The sequence below is a fragment of the Vitis riparia genome, chromosome 14, assembly GCF_004353265.1.
Source record: "Vitis riparia cultivar Riparia Gloire de Montpellier isolate 1030 chromosome 14, EGFV_Vit.rip_1.0, whole genome shotgun sequence".
NCBI lineage: Eukaryota > Viridiplantae > Streptophyta > Magnoliopsida > Vitales > Vitaceae > Vitis > Vitis riparia.
The window spans coordinates 7,306,840-7,331,061 of record NC_048444.1 but is presented as its reverse complement, the minus strand read 5'-3'; the positions used below and the strand labels follow the sequence as shown (position 1 = coordinate 7,331,061).

The 24,222-nt window shown below is 38.7% G+C and overlaps 1 protein-coding gene across 1 annotated transcript in view; it reads right to left on the bottom strand.

Moving 5' to 3' along the window:
• LOC117930416 (auxin transport protein BIG) overlaps positions 1-24,002 on the bottom strand; it is a 30,217-nt gene extending 6,215 nt beyond the window's left edge. Inside the window, 9 exon segments of the mRNA XM_034851073.1 lie at positions 23-4,579; positions 4,713-4,947; positions 6,605-6,785; positions 6,958-7,575; positions 8,868-9,010; positions 9,013-14,934; positions 15,037-15,202; positions 23,332-23,438; positions 23,641-24,002. Coding sequence (XP_034706964.1) covers positions 23-4,579; positions 4,713-4,947; positions 6,605-6,785; positions 6,958-7,575; positions 8,868-9,010; positions 9,013-14,934; positions 15,037-15,202; positions 23,332-23,438; positions 23,641-23,887 — 12,176 coding nt within the window. The 5' untranslated portion in view covers positions 23,888-24,002.
• Positions 24,003-24,222: the final 220 nt, after the last annotated feature.

Sequence of the window (24,222 nt, the reverse complement as noted above, 5' to 3'; positions counted from 1 at the left end):
AAGAGCAATGGGGCACTTCTACCTTGATCTGATATTGGGAACCTCTAAAAATTTGCCAAGGAGCTCTATAAGCTTGTGAAGGATGAAACCCTGTGAAATGTCAATGTGCAGGCTCCTCTCTAAAGAGTCAATATTACCCACTTCTTGGGAAATTAATTTACATATTTTAGTTAGACATCCCCGTACAGTCAAGAACAGACGTGCATCTTCTGAATCTATCATCTTGAAGAGCAATTCAAAATATTCGGCAGCACTTTCACCAGCAGAGAGAGTTGCTGGTAACAAAGCTATGAGTAAGTTTAATAACCGAAATCTCCTTGCTGGACTTTGGGCACAAAGCAAACTAATCAGCATGCACATCTCCGACCTTATAGATTGAGAACAAGCACTCAGTACTAGTTCAGTAACCCATGACCCTAGCTCAAATGCTGACAATTCACCCTTAGATGTCTTACCAGCATTGCGCTTCCATCTGAGGGCATATTTGAGAGCCAGGTAATCATATCTTTGAGGTCGGGGCCTCTGGCCAGAACTTTTAACTGCCTGAGAAACTTTGTACTGCCTCCTGACAAAATCAAGATATGATGCTCCTTTTTCCCACTCTGAGTAGCTCAATAATTGAATATCCTGAGTCTTCTGAGAACCATCCCAATTTTTTTCTGATAATTCTGCAATTGACTTACTCCCACCACCATGGCCACTCACAGATCCAGATGAATTTGAATTGTTTTCATCCTTACTCTGCAAAAGTGATGTTGATTTTCCCAACCCCTGCTCTTTGTCTACCGTATCAGGTTTTGGAGGGGTACATGCCTGAGATATTATCCTTAGACAAGGAAGAATAACATGCTCAGCAATGGCAGGATGTTTGGCACCCAATTTAATCGAAGAAAATAACAACTGAAAGACAACACGTAATCTTGACTCCCAGAATTCATCTGCCAAAGAACACACCTCTGAAAGCAATAACAACTCTTCACGGGTGGCAAGGGCAATGTCCATGGAGCGATGATGTTCAAGGCAGTACATGACTTTCTTCTGTATTAAGCTGTTCAACTCAGAAACAGCATTTGCATCACCTTCAGAGAAAGCACAAAGTACTGCCCTGGCTTGAATGCGAGCTGTTTTTGGACCTTGATGAATATTGTTTTCAAACAACTCCGATAAAATGCTAGCAGCAACAAGTTGTTTCTTAGAATTTGGGTGCTTGGACAGCACCTGCAATATCTCAAGACACTGTGCTACAAATGTTGTTGCACAGCCATAGCAACTATTTGGTGACCTGGAAACCACAAACCTTGATGAGGCCACTGCATTATCAGAGTGTTTCTGGTGCAAATAATTCATCAAAACCCGACGAAGCCCTTGCAAGGTCTGAACACTTTTGCTGACAGAATCAAAGGCAGCTTTGCACTTCTCACCATATAGGACACCGAGAAGAGCAATTTTCCGATTTATCTTACATGAAGGTCCAGGCAAAGAGACCATCATTTGCTGTACAGAGTCCTTCTGTTGTGAGTCCATTTCATTCTCACCAATGCTTGATACAATCTTAAGCAAGGGCTTTTTGAATCCCAAAAGCTGCTGATACCTCCTATGGGCATTTTCAGATTCAGCTTCTATGGCTGTCAATCCCCTCTTCATATCATCATCATTCTCCATGCTATCAAATGTAAAACTTGGCTTTGCCATGAAGTTGAATTCAAAACGGCCATATTTGCTATATCCACACTCATTGCATAGAAAAGAATCCAAGTTCTCATAATTAATATTGCGGCATTGCCTACACTGATAAGCATTCTCATGGCAATTGCTGCAAATTCCATGCTTATCAGTGACAGGTCGACTGCAACGTGGGCACTGCAATGGTTCAAGTGACAACGCCTGAAGATTTTCATAGAATGAATCCAGCTCAATCATGAAGTTACATGCAGTGATTGGAATGGGGAAATCCACTTTCAGCTCAGTCTGATTGAAAGCAAGATGACAACTCTTTGCACGCTTCCACAAGGCCCAATTGTTTTTCAACTCTGACAAGTCAGCCACAGGCCTATTGTTATAGTACAGGTTCAAAACTTTCACAGATTTTGATTTACGGGCATCATGAACATTCATGGTCACAGTTTGGATAGTGTAGCTCCCAGTGCATTTCACTATTATGCGGTTGTCGGTGAACTTTGTTTCAGATTTAAGACTTTCTAGCTTCATTCTGCTGTAGGGTACCTCAGGAGAGCTGCAAGCAACACAAGGTTCACTCTCAAGATAGTAACCATCAAATTCCACCAGACCACTTAAAGTGTTGTAGATGCGGGAATTAGGATGATTAGCTAAAAGCTCATTTTGTGAGTGAAGTGTCTCAAATATGCACCTAACTACATCAGTAGTCAAGCATCGGTCAACAAGTTCAGTGCTCTGTGGCTTTGAACTAGTATCAGGAACTTTCCCCAGCAACCAGGTTACAAGCTCGGTATATTCAACAATATTCTGGCCATACATCGGCAGACATTTCACTTTTTGCAAGAGAGCTACTAACATGGTTTCCTTGAATGACTGCTTTCCATGATGCCAAACACCATAAAGAACACATTTGGCTTCAATCCTCACAGAGCTTGAATTCCACTCCAGTAAAAAGGAATTGATGAATTGCCTGAGGACATCACCACCCTTCTCAGTAAAGATATCCACCGCTGGCTCCATATCCAAATAGGACTTCTCTGAAGCAGATTCAGATCCATCTTCGCCCTTTTTCTTTTTCTTTGAATCCAGAGAGACTGTGCCTGATTTGTTTGAACTTGTTCCTGCATCTCCTGCTTCAGCTTTTGGTAGAGAGTGGCTGATGTCTTTTCCTGTATAGAAGGCCAAACTTAAGAGCTTAAGTGTCTGAACCACAGACTCTTCCCCAAAATAGAATATCCCATTCATCAGATATGGCAAAACATCTCCATTCCTCAAACAATACTTCTGCCAGTTCCGAGGCCGGGCAGCAGCTACTTCAGCCATTGTAGACAGGCACTTCACTATCTTGACACTTCTCTCATATGGAACAGGATTCTGAAAACCACCAGATTTATTTACATGTTTGTAAAGTTTCTTGGCTTCGCTGGAGAATTGCCAAGAGTCTCGAACACTGTAATAATGAGTCTTGCTTCCACATAGATGTAGAAAAAGCCTCCTAGCATACCTTCTTACAAATGTGGTATGAGAATTGTTGATGTAACTGCAGAGAACATCCTGGTAACCATCCAGCTTCAGATCCTTACCAGAGGACATCTTGTAAACCTTCTCTTTCTCTCCAGTCTTGTCTTGTTTTTCTGGTCGAACCAAACCATATACCAGCCGGAAAGCATTCTCTAACAGTAGTCTATGGTAGTCCATGAAAATATCCATGCGATGGGCCTTTGCATATGAATCTGAAAAGAATGGAGAGAAATTGCCAGCTGGTAGCTCTCTTCGAACTGTTAGTAGAGCCCCACACCCCAAGCCAGGGTTTGCACCATGTGCAGTTTCAAAATTAACATTAGGGGACTTAAAAACATGCACTAGCTGCTGTAGAATATCCATTAGATAATTAACAAATGCTTGCTGCCTAAGAGAACTGCAAGCTTGAAGCAGTTGGGATGCAGAATCATGTTTCTCTTGATCATCCAATGAAGATGGAGCCACAATTGAAGTGGAGGGTGGAATCTGAATATTGCTTTTATCCTGCATATCTGAACCTCCACTTGACTTTGGAATAGAACCATCACTGCCTGGCTGGTGCCAGTTTCTTAGCATCAAGGTGAAGAACATGAAGACAAGGATTGCAACTTCCCCAAAAGGAGAACGAGTTTTGGCTACGAAAGGTTTACTGAGATTAATCTCATCCAAAAACCATTTGATTAATTTCTCCAGATCTAAGCTTTCAGGTCTTGAGCTGTCTATAAAAGGTCCACCTACAGCAGATGATAATCTGTAGAAGAGCTGCATAACAGGTATAGCCCGAAGCCCAGAGGTTGTCTTCATCCATCCTTTCAGCTGTTCAAGAAGCTCAGAGAGAAGCAATGAATTTACAGCCCTTTTTGATGCCGAAATTGAGACAGGATCAATCACCGAAGCAGAAAATTCTCCAGATTCATTGGGTTCCAACACATGGATTGCTGGAGTAGAATTCTGCACAGTAACATCAGTTGTCACCGGCAACAAGCTTGATTCGCTTAAGTCATCAGTGGAGAAGTGAATTTCACTGCCATCTCCTCCTAATGTTTCCACTTCAATTGGAATTGCTGACATAAGATGATCTCTAGAATGCGGTGGAGGAAGTCGGTCTGCGTCTAGTACTTCATAACATGCCTCACATAAATCAAAATCAGGGCAAACGTTACAATGCCATCTCCGTCTAAGTATAGGAACAGTGGAGCAACCATCACAACAGTACTGAACAGATGAAGTAATAGAGTCTTCCTCAATCATGACCTGGGTATTTCCACCAGCTGCATCAGCAGTCACTGATGCAGATACTGTGCTCTCTACCACATCATCTGTAGGTAACATAGTTTGCTTTGGAAATGGAACCTGGAGCAGTCTTGAAGATATAGCCAAGCTGGGGAAAAAAAGGGGGAGTAAAGACCACCAAAAAAAAAAAAAGAAAAGAAAAGAAAGAAAGAGAGAGAGAGAGAGAGAATAAAAGAAAGAAAAGCTTACTTTATAGTACAAAAAAAAAGGAAAATAACTACCTGCTGGATGTTTGAACGGCCTCATTGGGGGAAAACAGAAGTTTCTTGAATAATACAACAGCTGGTGCAACAGATCGTCCTCCTGTATCTCTTCCATGTAAAGCCAGACATTCAGCATAGCAATAAATAAGTTCTACAGAGGATACTACAATGTTGTTCATAGTCTGCGTGTCGGGCTGCTCTATGTCCAAAATTCCCCATAAAACTTGCATGAGCCCATCCACCACTTCAGAACCTACATCAGGTTGTAAGAGAATAAACAGTGGCACACACATAAAGTAGAAACAGAATATAAATAAATATTTGTTTTCCATCAAAAGCAGAATGAAGTGCCAATTAACCATCTTTGTGAAACAAATATAATAACTGCAACCAATACATGCGGCGTTACTCAAGAGCTTTCTAATATCAATGAGAGGATGGACAAATATTATTATCATTATTTCAGATAAGGATGCAATAAACTTCAGAAAAGTAAGATGAAATCACTACCAAAAAATTGATTTGAAGCATATACAGCAAGCAATAACTTAAAAATAAACCACCAACTATGTTACCTGGGCTAGCACATATCCGAAGGTGTGCATCAAGCGTCACATCCTTCTAACCTCCAAACTTAGAATGACAAATCAAAGTTTGTTGAAATGACGAACCTCTCAACAATTATAATAGTTTAAAATGGAATGTCCATGTAAAATAGCATGTTTGATATCGGTTACTAATTTGGAAATCCTCATCTAACACAACAATTTTAGAAAATTATCCGATCAAAGTCCTACTTTGTTACAAACATATTCCTCTCTTTTGTTCAATATGTCTGTTGGCAATAAAGATACAAAAAAAGGGCGTGTTTAAGAATGTTAATGACCATGCAAACATATAAGAATGCTATTGTGCAAAACATGAATTGTGCATTATATGGTCATCTAACAGTGAAGTGTAAAGAGAAAATACTGTGAGAGAAAATAAAGATACAAAAAAGACATTGCTAATCCAGTGAGCTCAGGCTGCTTGTGAACAGTGTTTCAAACGAAGTTCGAAGCGTACAATTTAAGGCTACCACTAATTGTTTAGCCTTGAGACTCAACTTAAGCTTCACCTTGTAGGTGTATAGACTTGAGGGTTAAGCCTCAAGGCTGTTAAGGCATAAGCCTCCAATATGCAGCCTTTTAGTGGGTTTTAAACTTTTGATATGTGGGTCTTGGGCTTTAGGTCTTGACTTCATGGAAGTGCAGCCCAAAGGACAAAAGAAACAGGGAAATAAGAGAAAGAAGAGTGCAAAACCGAAAGCTAGGGCGGAAGGTTAGTTCCAAAGGAAACAAGGAAATAAGAGAAAGAAGAGTACATAACTGAAAGTTAAGATGGGTGGACATCAACATTGATGAGAAGAATGACAGACCAGTTAGATATTGCAATGACAACAACTTATCTTTTTACTATGAATTTTATGGTTTTCTTATTTATATTTACCTAAGATATAAGCATTTTTCCCGATCTTTTGAATTTTTCATTTTTTATTTTGGGCTGGGGTTTAAGATGCAGCTCACACCTTGCCTCCTTGGGGGAAAAATACCTCAAGGCCAGCTTTGGCCTTTTAAAACATTGGTTCTTACCATGTATTTCTTGCAGTTCAATCAAGAATTGCTATATTTCTTTAGCTTCACTCGCAGAAACTTCTGGGCAATGAACTATTTTTAAAAGTTCAAAAATATCAAAATCATTATATTACACAAAATGCTTCCATTTCCACACAAATTTAGCTAGTAGTTTACTATATTCATAATGAGAGAACTTCCAGATGGAATATATATCTGCATCTGGAATACAAACTACAATCGGTGACATGATTAATAGAGGAAGCAAGTATGGTATATCAGAGAATGAAACAATACCATTTATCTCCAGAAAAGTAGCCAAGTTTGATCGACGATGCAATGCAATTTTAGAGACTGCACGCATCTGGACTGTAAACTCTTCAATAATCCACCCAGCTGTAGTACCGCCAACACCCAACCTTGAAGAGAGAACAGAGGTAGATTTCACCACCCCAAGAAGGCGCATTGTGTCCTTAACCTAAGTGAGGAAATTGCAATCAGTGCCTGAAAAATATTCCTAATGCAAACCCCCCACCGCACATGACATTCACACATATATGTGTGTGTGTGTGTGTGTGAGAGAGAGAGAGAGAGAAAGAGAGTGAGAAAGAATGCGTGTTTCTAATATATCATAGGCATTAGGCAGTTACTTGGTAATATATTTCCCTTCTAGGAAACACAGCCTGCAGCACACAGCAAGCAGCAGCCTGCAACAAGGGCTCCCTGTCACTCTCAAATATAGTTTCTAATAACAGCTTGCACTTAAGTTTGCTCAGCTCAGATTTCAATTCCTCAACTTTTGAGCATCCTTGTGGCCTACACACAGAATATAACCTAGACAGAAGCTTGAGGCCATCCGCTACCACCTGCTCCTGAATAGGAGCAGACTGCATTGAACGGCACTTTTTCCCAGATCCTGCAACCCAGGAGTTACAACCAAGAACACGAGCTTCTCTATCCAAAATTGCATCCATTTTTTCTTTCCATCCAAATTCATCCTTAGCTCGGCCGTAAACTTCCAGTGAATCTATTCTAGGTAGTGCCGAGCCATTGAAGGTTGACCCAACAGATACTGTAAATTCTTCATCAGCAAGAAGTGATTCAGCAACTGTAAATGGAATATCATACCAAGAGCGCATGCCATCATCTAATTTAATCACTCTCTGGAATATGGTAATATCAGAAGGTATATGGCTTGCAGATGTATTACCCACATGCACACGAAAACCCACCATGACAATATCAGGATTTGAATTGGCAACAGTTATCTGAGAAAAGCAAAGAAAAGGGCAAAGTTATAAATAATAAATGAGAACATTGAAATTCAATATAATTGCAGCTATACCAATCACCAACACCAAACCATCTAAAAGTTGTTGCAAGCCAAGTGTAAGAAGTCAAGCAGAAACATAAAGTACAGAAAAAAAAAAAACCCTGCAAAATGGAGAATTCTGATAGTAAATAAGGGAAAAGATTAGCTAATTCCAGGCATCCATATACAAGGAGATATGGAAAGGCCACCTCAAACTAATTAGTAAAATCATATGTTCAGTGCACTCTTCCTCCTCAACTTAGGATGTCAATCATGCCAACTATTATTGAGAGATATGCAATCAAGTGTCATCAGCATCTTAACCACCAACATGCAATAACCAGGGAGACACTTTTGATGCTGTCCAAAATCACCATGGATGCCCCATCATCCCATTCGGTAATCACCAATGGATACCACCATGGAATTACAGTTTGACAAGTTATGAAGGTTAATATGACAATGTGTGTAAACCATCATGATGGCCCTTACTAAAACAAGAAACCAACCACCAGAAAGAAGCATCTCCACCAATAATACAAGCAAGTAGCTACAATCAGCACACCAACACCAGCTCCACAACCATAGTGGCACAGGATTACCAATTCCCCAACCTAAACAATTCTCATATAGGAAGCAAGGGAAGAAGCACAAGTAGCACCCTTTGGTAAGAACATGAGAGAGTATAATTAATGGTAAAAGGATTTTATGTAATTTATTGGTGAGAAGCCCTTGAGAATTTAATATGACATGCGAGGTGATGGCCAAAATGGTATTGCACACCATGTAAAAGGAAACTGGTTCTGTAAGGCTTTGGAAGTCAGAATTGCCTGATTTCCACATATGGACTATTTCTTGAAAGCAATGGGGGTGCATCTCAGAATTTGTGCCTCATCAATAGGAATCAAGGAAGAGCTTGTGGACGACTGAAGTGGCTAGCCCCACAGTAATCTTGTTCCTCAAATAAATACCAATATACAACTGGCTAATTGGGAAAAGCAATTGAACAAAAGTTATTGATGACATAGGAGAAAGCATGAAACTAAAAATGCCAATCCTGTCATAGATGAATTTAACACAAGCATGTGAGAAAAATCAAAGACAGAGAGAGGGAGAGTGACTTTGTAGAGGAGTCAACTAAAAACACATTAGAAATCAAGCACATCCAAGCCTGCTGAAAGCTATTGATTAAAAAGGGAAATTAGCATAAGATGCTACAAAATTATCTAGAACCAAAAGCAACAATACCTTAAATCCTGCAGGGCTGGGGCTTTCTAGAAATCCATCCTCGGATACCAAGCTATGCTTAGCTCCTTCTGAATCACCGTTTCTGACAGCATCCCCACCCAACTTCACATCTGCAGTTATGCAGACTGTTTTCTCAAAAAATCAAGTGGGAATTCTGGGTTTGTACCAGCATAAGCTTTATTGTTGAGGATATCTGAACCCAATCTTTTAACTTTATCCAAGGTCACACTTGCACCTGCATCGACTCCCATGGGAACATGCGAGTATATCTGAAGGCTGCCATCATCATGCAAAACAAGACAATGAATTTTATCTTTGGACAAAGGCTTGTAAGCAGTTATCCCTACCAGTGGTGAGGTCGAACCCACTGCATGCCGCATGTTCTGTGCAAACAACTCATTAGAACCCATTGATATGGCAAGTGCAACATTCGGTTTCACACTTGAGAAGCAAACGAATAACCCACTCCCAACCAGCAACTCCTTCCAACGATGCAGTCCAGCTGGTCGCAGTTTACCATCTTGCTCATCCTCATATACAGCAGATATCTCAGTTAGAGATGTTGCATTTGGATTTAGCCGACCTATAAAGGTAGTTCCATCTTGGTAGGATATGAAAAGCAGTTTATATGTCGAGGAGAAGTACACAGATGAGCCTTTCGCCTGAATGTTCCTATCCTGAATATGAATAATTTCCTTCAATGGTTTGGCCCCAACATTACCCTCCAATGACAATTCCAGCCTATATAAGCTTCCAAGTTCAGAAAGAACAATAAGAAACACTCTCCCTTGAGAAGCCACAAGTAGTGTTGCATCTACAATCATGTCATCAGACAATGTGAAGTAGTGCATGGGACTGATATTGTCCTGAGATAGATCATATATTTTGACAAACCTATTGGTGACCACCATTAGCTGAACTTGAGAACCTGGAACCCAGTCTATCCGTCTAATATAGGCACCTTGAAGAGCAAGTTCAATGGCAAGACGGTCAGTCACCTCACCACGAGGACTTAAAGTGAGCACCTGGCAATCCTCAAAGCCTGCAACAGCAAGATAGTTCTCTACCACTGGATTGAAAACAAGATGTACAATTTCAAACCGAACAACATTCTTGGAGAGGGGCTTAACATTGGTCTTGTCGGCTGTTACAGGTGCAATGGTGGCTTGTCCAATCAGGTGGCCAACATCAAATATAGCAACTTTGTCACCTTCCCCAACAGCAAGTCGACCTCGAATACTGACACTGAGTAAAGATTTGACAAGAGAACCACTGGACAGATGGGATTTAAGTTCCTTTGCATTCGAATAATCTGCCTTTATCTTCAGATCCAATGATCCACTTTTATATGCCTTCTTCAATTGCAGAATATCAACACCATAAGACAGCACCTTATCTTTGCCCAGAATAATTTTCTTATCTTGTGAAAGGTTGGAGTCTCTTCTGCTAACTATTGAAGGCAGCAGAGAAGAGCAAAGTTCAAGAACCTGACCCTCAACATCAAGTTCTTCAAGTAATACTGGCATTCCATCTTGAAGCTCTCTTGAAATAGACAAGCTGACTGAGTTATCTACATCTGTGCATCCATCCTCATCCAGATCTGAATCGCTATCTGGAAGCTGATCTCCATCCTCAGTGAAAGGTAAAAAGGACTGAAAGTTAACAGAACCACGAACAGGTGCACTGTTACTTCCAGTGAATTTTCGAGGCTTCAAGCATTGGCAATTGCTACCTCTGACACCCCCCGCTCCACAGTCACAAAAGAATCGACTTGAACGAGAATAAACAACACGATGATCACGATGACAAACTTTGGCACACACAGAGCAACATCCTTTCGACACAGTCAGATCACATGTATAACAAAAATACCAGTGTTGTTCCATAAAATTGCTGCCACTGGATGTAAATGTGCATACCTTGGAAGCAAGTGCCCTTTCACTGTTACTGTCATCTTCCTCATCCTTATCCATGCTAGCAACCTCACCATCAGATGTTCCATCATCCTCATCTTCATCTACAGAAGTTGCATCACATTCAAGAGAAGCCGATCCTGTTTCTTGATTAGCTGAAAGAACCAACGTTTCAGAATTTTTCCTTGAACCTACTGGTCTAGAAGCCACAGGTCCAACCCCAATACTACTGCTAGAAAAAGGCTTCCCAGGAGATTTTTCCAAGGTACTCTTATTAGACCTACAATCACTCAAGACAGTTCCAAGAAAACCAAAGAGAAACTTTAACCCTTGAAGCAGACCCTCGTCACCAGCCAGCTTTTTCATCAATGCTACAGTCCTCTTCAAAAGTGGCTTCATCAGGGATTCCCCTCTAGAAAGTTGAACTATAAAATGGAAATAGGACTTGGCTGTATGGATATCAAATAAAATAAATGCTGTATCAAGTGAAATCAGCATGGCTTCAAACAAATGACTATGTAGCTCTTTTGATTGCATATCATGTGGGGATACAAGGCATAAAATAAAATTCATAGTTGATTCTCTGAGAGCTGTGGAACTGGCTTTTGCACAGGAAACCCCTTCTGAGGCATCTACTGCACAACCCACCAGCCTCTTCTCCAACCATTTAGACAGACAAAGCAAATCCATGCTAAGAAATTTTGTTTGTATCTTCTGCTTGAGGTCAGGGCAGAGGTCTCCAGATAAAAGATCAACAAAGAAGTTAAGGACCTTCACGTTAACAGATTCAGAGTAACAATTGTCCAATGAATCAACCAGAACCAATAAATCACCACGTTGCAACCCATAAAGCTCCTCGACCTTTTCAGACACATCAACCATACTGACATAAAATTTGAAAATGACAGCCAGTGAAGGGTCTTTCCTGAGGATATCCATCATATCAATTGCCTTGGTCACTATACATTCATGGATACTACCATCACTCACTTCCCCAGCATTGATATCCCTTAGAAAACCTTCCATCTGCTTCATCTGAAATAGGTAGCTAAAATCTGATCCTACCATTCCAGCACTCAAACTGTGATAAATAGCTTCACAATTCCCATGAAGGCTTTCAAAGATCCTATCACACTTGATAGTCATCACCGAATCAAGGATCTCCTGCAGAACCTCAGTCTCCATAAGAATGTTTCCCCTCACATCCTTGATTTTCAGCAGCCCCTCTAGAATGCAAATGATCCCTCTTATGCTTAGAATGCATGAAAGAAGAGTTCCACTGGAAGCTTGAAGATGAGAAGGGAAACCATGCAATATACATTCCCAAAAGACCTTTGATAGGAATCCAGAAGCTCTTTTCTTAACCATCTGATCCAACTTTGATAAGAGACCATAAACAGACTCCAGATGACAAGGATTTATTCCACTTTTCTCAAGAAGCCCATCCTGCATGCATTTGTCAACACCAGTATGTTTGAGAAGCAATAAAGGTGAAAACCTATCACCATGGTACTGGCCATTGTCAATTGTAGAGAGAAATGCTTTCTGGTAAGCTTGTAAATATCTGTTCAAGAAAGATGACAATATCCTTGAGACTTTGGCAACTTGCCCAGCCTCTAATAAACTGGAAATTAGGCCTTCTGCAAGAGTAAGATATTCATTATCACTGGATGCATATTCAGGAGAGATTGGACCCATTCCAGGGACACTGTTTTTTAGGCAATATTCCCCAATTCCGGTTTGAAGCAAGGAGAGTACCAGAGACAACCACATTCCATTCCTCAAGAAATCCCAGCCCAGGTCTTCAATGTCATCTGTTATGTGCACAGCATGCAAGTGCTGCAGTACACCAATTACCACATCCAAAAAGCTAATGCCCTCACCAATAACACCAGAATGACCTAGAAAAGAATGGCTAAAATGAAAGAAATACTTTACATCTGATAAATCGAGAGTCTGCAAGTCATTCCAGAGTGGCAGGGGATGGTCTAATGCAGAGCCCATCGTAGGAATATCCCAACAAAGTATAAAAATGTACCTTTCAAGAATAAGGTCTTCCACGGTTGTAGCTTTCCTGCCTTTCCAGAACCCCAGAATCCAAGAGAAGGAGGCACATATATCATCCCAATGCAAGCATAAGGATTGGATGGCAAGATCATCCCTACAAAGTGAAGCAGGAAGTGATGCAACATCAGAAAGTTGATTGACCAAACTACTGAGGAAAGGGTCTTCTTTGATCCATGCACCCATTATGTTCTCAACTGCAATTGATGCCCAAGATGACAAATTATCACTTGTGTTAACAGAAGGATTGGATCCAGCAAGTGGTGCTTCCCTCAACTTGGATCTCAAATCAAGAAGCAATGATGAAGGACAAGCACGGGGGTAAAATATCATATGACGAAGCACTAAAATCAACCTTGAAACTAGTATAGCCCAGCATGACAATTGAGTGCTGTTAAAACCATCAGCAGGAGCATCAATTGTTCTGAGGGAAGAAAAAATTAAGTTTGCAAGTGTTGCCTTTTCACCTTCTGAAGATAAATGGAATGCCATAAGGAGAATCTCGATGTGAAACACGGAGGGAAGAGTCCCAAAAAGTTCCTTGAGGCTTGGACATTTTGAATAGAGAGCTTTTGTCTTCTCAACAATGAAATCTATATATCCCCTGTAAATTTTGCTTCTCAACTGGCTACCAGCCAAACCTACTCTACAGATGAGAGAGTGAGCTAGCAAAGTTAGGGTTAGATCATTGTAAATGAAGCAACCACTATCAACATTAAGGATTTGCCCAAAAAGGTATTCTTCAAGCGAATCAGACAAAGCATGACGTGTGAGAAGATTGTGCAGCAATTCAAAGCAAAGTTCATGGACGTGTACAGTCTTCCTCTGCTCTTGTAAACCTGTAAGGTTGTCAGAAATCCTGTCTTCAGAATAGCAGCCCTGACAATTGAGTATAGAAAGCAGAATATCAATGTGCTTCCCACTAAGCTTTTTACAACCATCCTCATAAACTGAGGTGTGCCATTCTGGTGAAAAGGCACAATCTTTTAGAAATCCCAATACTTCTGAAGCAGCTTGAATTGGCATATTGCAGTAGTTGGAAGTCGGATTGACTGAAGCAGGGGCTTGATCACATCCATCTGTAGATCCTACAGACCGACCACCCTCGGAGAAAAGGTCTCCAAAAAGGGCTTCATCTTCATGACAAACAGCATTCTCTGTTTCAGAGTTGCAACTAGCTTTTGCACAACTTGAAAACGACCTCTCCAGTTTCGGCCTTAACTTCACACCTTCGGAATGAAGGAAGAAAACAAGATCCATCAGATTGTCCACCCATTGATTGGATGAAGGAAATATCTTTTTCAGTAGCTCCTCAACTGTATATTTCTTTAGCAAAGAAATTTTTTCAGAATGAAGGCGACATGAAGGGGAATCAATCTGGAAATCATCTTGGACATCAAAAGCCTGATATGTTTGTTTTTTGACTTCCACAATGAGTTTTAGAATGTAAATAACGCTTCGAGGGAAATAAGCTAATGGGGGCTTTGGGTTAGCTGCGGACTTGTTGTATCTCCATACATCAGAATCCAAATTGTCCAATACTGAAGCTATAATACAAGCCTGGATATTCTGAAAAACACTGCTAGTCCAGAATATAACACGGACGAGATGAAGAAACTCTTCCAAAAGCAACAATACAAGGTTCTCAAAACTACTCTCAACAGGTGCATGGCTATTTGCAAATTCAAATCCAGGTTTAAACAAGCTAGGTAGTACATCAGCACATGAAGCAACTGCTTGCAACAATGCAGGATCATATTCAACATATGGGATGTCTCTTGTAAGACTTCCAAGTAATTTTAAAATCCTTAACCCAAAGGACAGTCTCTTGCGGAAATTTATTCCTGCTGTCTTCTCATCATCAAACATGTCTGGAAGTATAAGCAGTTCTTTGCAAAGCAGGATGAGACGTTGAATACATCCTACATGAAGGACTGCCCAATGTTGAGATAGAGAAACCAACTTATTCAAATCTTGGTGAAAATTGGGTCCAGTAAACCGTTGTATCTGGCTATCTGGTTGCATACATTCAGAAGCTAAAGTCATTAGAAGCCGATCAACTGGTTTCTCTCCCCTTGAGCAACTTACCCCTGCTTGAAAGAAGTGTGAAAAAACATGCCATTAGAAAATTAAAAAAATAGAAAGCAGGACATCAAAGTGGGAAGAGAATTAATAAGTAATGGAAAAGGTACCTTGAGGATTGCATTTAATGTGGTTTTCCAATTCAATATCACCAGATTTAACAGTGAGCAAAGGCAACATATCTCCAAGGGTATACACAGAGCATGGTTGTGATGGATCAGGTTCTTTATCCACTCCAGCAACTAATGCTATCTCCAATAGCTGAACGACATTATTCTGAAAGGCAAAATAATTGGAACGCATATAACAGTTAAAACTCCTAGGGTATAAACTAGCTCGGGAGAGAGAGCAGAACAAATGCCATGTTCAGAAATGAGTAGGAGTGTAGTTGATACACAAGGAAGGTAATGGTGATGACAGAGCTACAGCCAGAGTGCAAGTCTTTTAACTTTTCATTTGGTACACAATCAATCAAACATGGAAACTCCCATCCCCACTCCAACACTTTGACACCTGAGGTAGGACATGGAGGCATGCAAGTCACAGAATTTTTATTAACAAAGACACAGACATTAAGGTAGCTGAACTACTACCAATTTCAAATGCTTAATATGGACTTCTATGAGCAGCTCCAAGTCTTTCACATGTAAATGCATAGTTTGGAGTCTGCTATCACATCCACATATATTTATGTATCTTCCATATTTTCAGAAAATTTGACTCCTCCCAAGTTTGTGATGAGGCATCATGTGTATGTCCCTAAGGCCATTATGCAATTGGCTAGCATTGTACTAGTGCAAATTGACTAACGCTCTACTTTAATTCTATCTACCAAATCACAAGAATATCGTAAGTCCTTATTTTTTCCTAAATTTTATTAATTATTCATTTAGATTGTGATATCCATTATGAACATTTCTTACTACTCAAGGCATATGAAGTTTAAAGAGGGCCAAACTTTTGAAATTTCTCTCCCTCATAAATGTTGATGTGAAAAATTTGTGCATGTAAAAGTAATAAAGCATGAAACTCTGTAGTAAAACCAAGGAGAATGATAAAGAGAAATTAACATACAGTATAGTTAATTTGAGAAATACATCCATAACAAGCATTCGATGTATTATAAGGCGAAGAAATGTGTTCACACAGAGCATGTGAAAACACAACTTGTATGTGGTATGAGAAGTTTACAGCACGACCAGAACCAATCAAAACAATGGAGTTGTTTGGACTACTAAATCATCCCTACCTCTATCTGAATTTTTATTATAATTAATACAGTACCAAAATCAACTTGCAAATTATCAGATTAAACCAGGAAACAGAAATATTATCACGTATCTAACCATAAAAGAAAATAAGACACTCAATTCTCTCAGTGCAAAAGTGAGAGCAGAGGGAGAAGAAAGAAAGGGGAGAAGAACAGAGAGATAAAGAGTCAAAAGGCAGTCAGAGTAGAACCTAGGGGTGAAAATTGAGAGGTCAGGGAAAAGGAAATATGCTGAATATGGAGCTAGAAGGCTCTGCTTGGAAGCTGGACACTTGATCAATCGATAGAAGAAATCAGAGCAAGTAATTAAGAAACCAGCAAGTTTAAAGGAGTAAGAGCACTGAAAGAAACAAGAATATGCAACAAAAGTCAGACAAAATAAGATAACAAGAGCACCCTTGAGCTCTTCTCCCTAATTTTGTTTTTTGTTTTTTTTTTATAATTATGTTTTTTATTTTTATCAAAAACAAAAATTGTATCAAAAGTATGGATGAAAATACACAAAAGAAGAATAAGGCATCCTAATATAATGAATTGATCAGAAAGCATTTTCAAAACCTCCAAAATACCAAGTAGATTTATACATCAGTATAGTACCACATGGAAATATACAAAAAACATTTCAATGAGAGGAATGCTCCTCTCATTGCGACCCCAAACCTTATGATCTACACATCGAATACCAATCAATTTGGATCACATTGAGAGGAATACCCTTAAATGCTGTGGAGAAAGAGACCCAAAAGGAGGAGTAGAACGAATGAGATACCAAAGAGTCCTTGAAGTCCTCGCCTTGCCCTAAAAAGTCCTAGCATTTTTCCCACCAAACAACCCAAAACAATGCGAGACAAGTAGTTTGCCAAAGAACCGTGCCTCTAATGGAGATCTTGAAGCCCTTATATGAGATGGCCATCATGTCATAAATACTCCTAGGGCAAAACAAACTCTTGAAGCCCCAATCTGAGTAAGGTACTCTGAATAGTCAGTGTCATAACCCCAAAGTCAAAAGACAATATAAAAGAAGATCCACCATTCCACCATTTTACTCTCCATGCACAAAAGGCAAACATTAGGACTAACAACAGCTTTGTAGTATCTTCTCAACTGTAGCATTTTTTTTAATTACATTATGGTCTTCATTTATGCTTTTCATCAATTTAAACATTCCACACACCAAAACCCTAAACCTTAAATGGATTTTCTAGTACCCTTTTAGTAATGAATTCATTATTAACTCCAACAGGTGCAAACTCTCTACAATCATTTTAACATTATTGCAGGAATATTTCATATGCATATAAGGTTCCTAAGGAACTAACTATTACCTATCATCCATTTGAGATTTCAAGCAAAACATGTTCATATGCATCTAAGTTTCCTAAAGAACTCACTATTACCTATCATCTGTTAGAGATTTGAAGCAAAGCACGTCACAATATTTAGGGGCTAAAAAAGGCTGGTTTTTTAAAAAAGATAATAACTAAACTGGTTTATCTTAAAATCAATGCGTTATAGGCACGTATAATTCTTGTGATTAGCTTGTGGTGCTACCTAGTACTTCAAGAGAACAAGTTTTCTAGATCATTGACAAAAGAGAATTATGTGGTGTTTGGACATGCCTAATATTGCTCAATTGGTCTAAGATCTGGTCTCCAGGGGAAGCTATTTGGCCCCCTATGGGAGCCAATTCAATGCTACTTCTGTTTTGGAACCATGTATACTGAAGTATGCAAAAGAAATAGTCCTCTTCAATGAAATAGTCCTCTTCAATAACATTTTTTTGACAGGCAAAAAAACTATATACACACACATACTAACAGGCATAAGCAAAGGACACACCAAAGTACACATGAAGTTATAATAGACACCAACAAACAAGTAAAAAGAAGAGAGAAAAAAAAAACTCTCTCTCTCTCCTTACTTAGAGCTAAGTCAATCAACAAAACCTATCACTGTTAATGAACCATCATCTAATGTATACTCCAACCTATTCCAATACTTCATAGAACAAGATTTGATTACTTGGTTAACTGTTCAAAATCTTCGAATGAATTCATATTTCTTTCCTTTCATAACTTCTGAAACAGGCACATGGAAGCAACCTCCCAAGCTTCTTTCTTTTTCTTTTCCACAAATGATTCATGCTAACTCAAAAGAGTTTTTTTTTTTACTATAGATTGCATCACCTAAACCATATGAAACAAGGAGAAAATCAACCACCACATGATACTAGCATAACACATCTATTTGGCATTATCCATCCCCTCCTTTTAAGTTGAATGATTATCAAAATCCTTCCCCAAGTAGCTTCCCATGGAAAGAATCCCACTTTCACAAGCACCAGGGATTCCAAACTATGCTTATGAAAAAAGGCTTTGTTCTTCCATAGACTATGAAGTAAAAAAATTTAACAAAGAACTTGCCACACTTGGATTCCTTCCAACTCATTCTATCATCCTCATCTCTCGTGATTGAACTTGTTTGCAATTTATATAAAAATAAAAAAAATAAAAAAAGTCATCGCTCCTTCAAGCTGTGAAATTGTCTTCAGAGGTAGAGACTCCACCAACCTCCCTCCCAAACTTGCTCCCATACCCTTGCTACCCATGAATATTTAGTAGTGACTATAGAAAATAATGTCAAAAAAGATTCTTCCAAAAGAGTCAAACCAACAAAATATCAATTTTGGTTACAAGTCTATATAAGATTATAGTTAAGGTCTTACCAAGGTGCTTACATAGAATTCTCCAAGAAATCACCTATATTTCTCAAGGAGCCTTTATCGAGGGGAGACAAATTTTGGATGTTGTTTTGATTGTCAATGAAGTGGTGGACAAGAAAAGGCGTTCTAGGGAGGAAGGGATAGTTTTCAAAATAGATTTTGAAAAGGCCTATGACTCTGTGGATTGGGGTTTTTTAGACCATATTTTAGAGAGGAAAGGATTCAACACAAAATGGAGATCTTAGATGAGGGGTTGCTTATCCTCGACAAGTTTTGTAGTCTTAGTAAATGGAAATGCAAAGGTTGGGTTAAGGTACCTTGAGGTTTGAGACATGGAGACCCTCTTTCTTCTTTCCTTTTCACCATTGTGGCAGATGCTCTAAGTAAAATGATGATTAGAGCAAAGGAGAGTAGTTTAAACAAAAGGGTTCATAGTGGGTAGAGAAGACTAGTGTTTCTTTTACAATTCGCAGATGACACCATTTTCTTTTCTAAAGCCTCTCTAAAAAACTTGCAAAACCTCAAGTTATTCCTCTAGGTTTTTGAGCAATTAACAAGGCTTAAGATCAACTTAGAGAAGAGCACTCTCTCCGATATCAATATGAGCTAGGATATGATATCCAGGTTGGCCTCAATGCTTGATTGTAAAGCTTCAAATGACCCTTATCCTATTTGGGCCTTCCTTTACAAGGGAATCCGAAGGCAAGGGAATTTTAGGATCTAAAGATTGATAGAATTTCACGAAGATTGGATGGGTGGAGAAAGGCCTTTTTGTCATTAGGGTGGTAGAGAAGGGAGAAAACACTAATACAATCATGTTTGTCACATATCTCTAGCTATTTCCCATCTCTCTTCAAAATCCCAATATTAGTAAAATTAAAGACTGAGAAATTGCAAAAGGATTTTCTCTGGTTATGGGCTAGGGAGGGAAAGAAAGATCATCTTATCATGTGGGACATAGTGTGTAGGCCAAAGGAGTTTGGAAGTTTAGGGATGTTCCCTGAGAAATTGTGCTCTTTTAAGGAAGTGGCTATGGAGGTTCCCGAAGGAAAGTTATGGCCTATGGCATTGGATTATTTCGAACATATATGGGACACCAACATTTTGGTTAGATGGTCACATAGATGTCCTTGGAAGGTCATTGCACAAGTTTTTTTAAGATTTTTCCACTCTCACTCACCTTGTGTTAGGTAATGGGGAGAGAATTTGTTTTTGGGAAAACATGTGGTAGGGTGATCAACCTTTGTCTTCACAATTTTCAGGTCTTCATAAAGTTATTATAGTGAAAAATCTCACAATTTTAGTCGTCCTTGGTAACTCCTCTCCATTTTTTGAACCTCGACTTCCGCCACAATTTCACGGATAAAGAAATTAAAAATCTTGAAAGACTCATGTCCTCTCTTTTGTGCACTTATCTTCCTCTGATGTAGATTCAAGAACTTGGTCTTTATCCTCTTTGGGTTCATTCTCCGTAAAATCCTTTTTCTGGGCTTGTCTAATTTATCAAATCCTTCCTTGTTTCTTCCAGCTAAATTTTTATGGAAATCAATTACTTATCAAAAAATTTTTTTTTATGGAAATCAAAAGTCCTTCCAAAAGTCAAAGCATTTGTTTTGTTAGTGGCGCATAAGAAGGCAAATACCATTGGTATATCATAGTTGAAAAGACTCTACAAGTCTCTTAGTCCTCATTGGTACCTATTATACACAAGTTGTGGAGAAATGATTGACCATCTCTTTCTACATCAAACACTGGCATTAGGGCTTTGGCACAGGCTTTTTAGGCTAGCCAACATGGTATGGGTTCCGCCTAATGGTATCTGTAATATGATGATTATTTCATTTAGAGGTTTAGGGAACTCCATTATAGGTAAGGCCCTGTGGCAAATCACTTGACTTATTATACTTCGGATTGTGTGGCAAGAGAAAAACGCTAGAATCTCTTAGGAGAAGCAAAGAACAAAAGAGATGTTGTGGGACCTAATTCATTTTTATTCATCCTTATGGGCCTCTTGCTCGGTCACCGAGAGAGAAATGCTAGAATCTTTGAAGAAAAGATGAGAACAGAAGAGATGTTGTGGGACCTAATTTACTTTTATTCATCCTTATGAACCTCTTGCTCAGAGGCCTTTAAGGGTGTTCCACTCAATGTTATTCAACTTAGCTGGTACTTGGCTTGTAATTTAAAAGAGGTGGATAACTATGAGAGAGTTTGAGTCTTGAGGACAACAAACTAGACTCTACTCCATGTGGTTGTAGTTGTCGATAAACGAAGTCTACATCTCTCTAGAGTGGGATCAGTTTTTTAGTGGGAAATGAGAGTGAAATATTTATAGGCATGATGTTTCACAATAGCAACCCCTTACAAAGAAATTTATGTTCCTCCTAGAAATTTCTTTGTAAAGATACATTGATTAGCCAATATCTCTACCAATGCAGAGTTCACTTCCATGCCTAAATTTTGGGCACAACCTCCAAGATTGGGTATTTGTGTCCATGGAAATAAGCTAGCATAATTCTATAGCCTACAATGGCACATCCATAGTCTAAACAATCAGTGATCAACATTTCATGATATCAGCCCTTTTTCCATTGAATCCATTGTGCAATTGCATCCTCTATTCCAACTTTACCATCCCCTAGGCGTTGTAAATTTTATCATTTTCCTAGAAGCATGTAGTTAGGGAGAATTATGACCTTTTTTAAAGGAAATTAATGATCCCTATAAGATAAACACATATACAAATATATAGGCACGCACAAAGGCGTGCTCAAACACATACATGTAGATACACACACATGCACACACAAAAAGGGACAAGGAGAAGAGATCCTATCCACTTTTGGAAGATCTGTTAGAAGTGAAGCCTCCTCCAGCTATCATTATGATGGGTTCTAAAAACAAAAGAGGTTTATAGAAGTTTCATAGGTGGATATGCTGATTTTGCTAGAGATTTGCCATGCTCTTTGTCATGGTCCATGTGCTTGGCTAATAGCATTTTTTTAATGATCTTTTAGCCAAGAAAAGTCCCAGTCAGTAGGGTTTTTTTTTTTAAATAGCAGGGGAGCCTTACATCTCTGAGTTGTATAGAGTTTTTTGGGGAATTTTCTGTCTCCTAGTTTAGTTGTGCAGCTTAGTCAGTTATTTTTGGAGTAGACCACACTCATTTTTATTATTTTGATCAGGTTTTTTATATTTTGGGAGGATTTTTTCCCATTATTTTAATAATTAATTCATGTTTGTTGTTTTTTAGTAGACAAAAGCAACTGTGCTCTCCCTCTTGTTGCTTCTTTGGTGTTTAGATGCAGTGACTTCATAAAGCTATGCTGTACGGGGCAACTGCATCTAAATGCTTTGAGATACACATATACCTTCTCAAAATGCTTTTCTCCCAGTAAAATTTTTTTTTTGATAAATGCTCTCCCAGTAAGATTACCTCTGACAAAACACCCCTTGATTGCTAAATTAAGGTAATTTAGGCAGTTTGAACAGGTGAATCTACAGAACCATCCTTCTTAGTGCCATTGTGATAAACAATAGATAGACTTGATGAACATTTGTTCATGTAGATGAGATGCAGCCCTATACCATGACTAGAGAAGTAACAGCCCTTTTTCCATTGAATCCATTGTGCAATTGCATCCTCTATTCCAACTTTACATCCCCTAGGCGTTGTAAATTTTATCATTTTCCTAGAAGCATGTAGTTAGGGAGAATTATGACCTTTTTTAAAGGAAATTAATGATCCCCATAAGATAAACACATATACAAATATAATACCCAATGCTAACAAGAAATCCATTTCAAATGTAATGCGGCATTGCTATTAGCACCATCAAAGAAAAAGGGTACTCTCAAACCAAATTACTATGTTTTGAGACAGAGAAACCTATATAATTTGGAAAGTAAAAAAAAAAAAAAAAAAACTAATTAAACAAATTTAATACATAAATACAAGTTAAAATGAAACTCATATCCATATAATGAAAATTGCAATTAGGACTACCAATCAAATGAAACTCAAATTAAACTGGAATACTTCATTGGCGAATCATATATGCAACTTAAAATAACAACAACAACAACACTAATAATGATAATATTAGCAATAATAATTACAGAAGTTTGACAGGCACATCCAATTTACCAAGACACTCATTTCCAAATAATGCAAAATAAATAAATAAATAAAAAATAATGCAAGTATGTGATCGAACAAAACCAAAATATTTATGAAAATCAGCATATATAAAATCCAATTAAAAAATAAAATAAAAAAAACCCGTAACCCCCCAATTTCAATAGCTCATACTCAACTAAACATATCATAATAAAGTTCAAACCACTTTAATCTTATATGTATAGAATCTAATATAATCATGTGAAACATAACTTGCGGAAAAGGTCATAAACCTGAATACTCAAATCATCGCTCTTCAAGGCTGATCCCTCCAAATAAAAAATAGCAAACTCTATTGACTGTTGCACGACCGCCACAATTATTGGCTCCACATGCTCCACTGTTTGCAAAAATCACAAGAAGAAGAACAGATTAAGTGCTTTACATCCAGGGATGCACCATATTTATTTATTGATAGGCTAGTGGTTTTTCTATTTTTGAAAATGCTATTTGTTATTTCAAAGCTCCAATTCTTGCTTTCCAAAAACAAAAAAAAACAAACAAAAAAAAAAAACAGAAAAAACAAAGTGAAAGTAGAGTACGTGAGAGGGATCGCGTAGAAGAAGCAATCGCTTGAGCAATAGAGACGACGGATTGAATCAGAGAGTTGTCCCAGGAGAGGAGGCTCAGTTTGGGGTCCGTGGAAACGACAGCGTTTTTGAGAATCGAGTAGAAGGCTTGGAGGCCAGCCTTGATAGAGTCATCGGAGCGGAGCCTCTGACAGAGATCGGAGGGCGATGATTTGTCCTCAAAGAGAGCTTCCACCAGTTTTGTGAAATCTGAAGCCATAAGCACTGATAATCGAGCTCCACGACGGCGGAGATGGTGGCGGTGGTGCTCGAGGCGCCAGTAGTGGTGGTGGAGGAGGAGGAGGTGAATTGGGCAGGAAGAAATGTTTTCTGATCCCTTAAACTAAATGCTTTGCTTTATTTGTAGGCCATTATGCCTTTACTTTTTCCAAATACTTAGAGGTGTTTTTGTCCAAAAAAATTAACTAAATTTTAACCTCTATGGTGGAAATTTTGATGTTGTCTTCAATCGTGTCGATTTTTTATTTTTTATACTTTTCTTAAATTAAAAAAAAAAATGTTTTTTAAAATATTATTAAAATATAATTATTTAAA